Source organism: Eucalyptus grandis, chromosome 10 (genome assembly GCF_016545825.1).
Source record: "Eucalyptus grandis isolate ANBG69807.140 chromosome 10, ASM1654582v1, whole genome shotgun sequence".
NCBI classification, from domain to species: Eukaryota; Viridiplantae; Streptophyta; class Magnoliopsida; order Myrtales; family Myrtaceae; genus Eucalyptus; species Eucalyptus grandis.
The window spans coordinates 5,610,546-5,611,846 of NC_052621.1; the positions used below are offsets into that span (position 1 = coordinate 5,610,546).

Below are 1,301 nucleotides of genomic sequence, written 5' to 3' on the forward strand. Positions count from 1 at the left end.
AGATTCTGATAAGCGAAGGGTCCGGTCGAGGTTAATTCAAAATGCTTTGGAGAATTAGAGAGTAGTCAATAAACAAATTAGACTTCGAAAAAGGACTACTATTTTAATAATCTTAGATACTATTTTACAAGCAATCCGGAAATAGTCAAAGTATCAACTCCCCTTATCTCTGGGACAACAAAATGTAACAAAGATAATGCATCTAAGTCCGCATTGTACACAATATATATAAAAATTAAATTCATTGTTCCTACTTGGCAGGGTATGAAGGGAATATGCTTTATATTTTTCTATTGAGAATAAAGGCTTTGTCATTATAGTTTTTTTTTTTTGTTCGGAATAAGACTGCCATTGATTTACTAAGCAAAGTTTTGGGGAATTACATCAAGAACATCCGCGCATAATAGATCAATAAACACAAATGGAGGGCTGGATAACCAATTTCGCGGAAGACTTTGAGCTCTGCAAGATTTCGCGAGCCAATATGCTGGGCGGTTTGATTCCCTGTTGCAGTGGGCCAAGGATAGGCTTGGGAAGTCCTTTAATTTTGCTTTGGCCCGATCCAAGATGGGTTGTACTTCCCAGCTTATGTCCTTCTAAGTGGAGAAGCTTTGCACGAGGAGGAAGCTGTCAGAGAACACTTTCAGTTGGAGTTGAGACTTGTTTGAGAGAAAAATTAGGGTTTCTAGAAAAGCGATGGCTTCCGCCTGTTCTGCAGAGGAGACCGCTACTGGTTTGGCGAATCCGTCGACTAGGTGGCCCCGGGAGTCGCGACAGATGCACGCGATCGCTCCCCTGTGCTCGACCGTTCCTTTGTTCGCTTGGGAATCTGAAGCAGCCACTTCGACCGGAGCAAAGGACGCATCAATGTTGATTATTAGTGAGTTTGGAGTCGGAGGATGCCATCGGTTGATGTGAGTCGAGGTAGGTGGTTCACCTTTTGATTTTTGATGCCATTTGGTGTAGTTTTCTTGTAGAGCGGCTGCCCTGAACACTGTTTGCTTCGGTTGCAGGGGATGGTGGCCGAAGATGTAGTTGTTTTGGTCCTTCCAGATACTCCAGAGGGTAGCAGCGATTTGGGCGAACTTTGTGGTATGGTTTGGGTCTGCCTTCATCTTATACAACCATTCATCTATCCTTGTTAACCCCGTTCTTGAAACTTTAATTTGCAGGGGTTCTGATTTCCATATACGGGCTGTCCAAGAGCAGAGCAAGAGGGTGTGTTCCACAGTTTCCACTTCCTGTTTGCATAGGGGGCAGATCGGGTCAGGTACGATCTTGCGCTTATACAGATTGTCCAT

At 44.0% G+C, this 1,301-nt stretch overlaps 1 protein-coding gene across 1 annotated transcript; it reads right to left on the reverse strand.

Annotated features, from left to right (window-relative positions):
- Positions 1-596: 596 nt before the first annotated feature.
- LOC120288679 lies at positions 597-1,301 on the reverse strand. The gene has a single exon (XM_039302771.1). It carries the CDS (start codon positions 1,299-1,301, stop codon positions 597-599), a length of 705 nt encoding a protein of 234 aa, XP_039158705.1.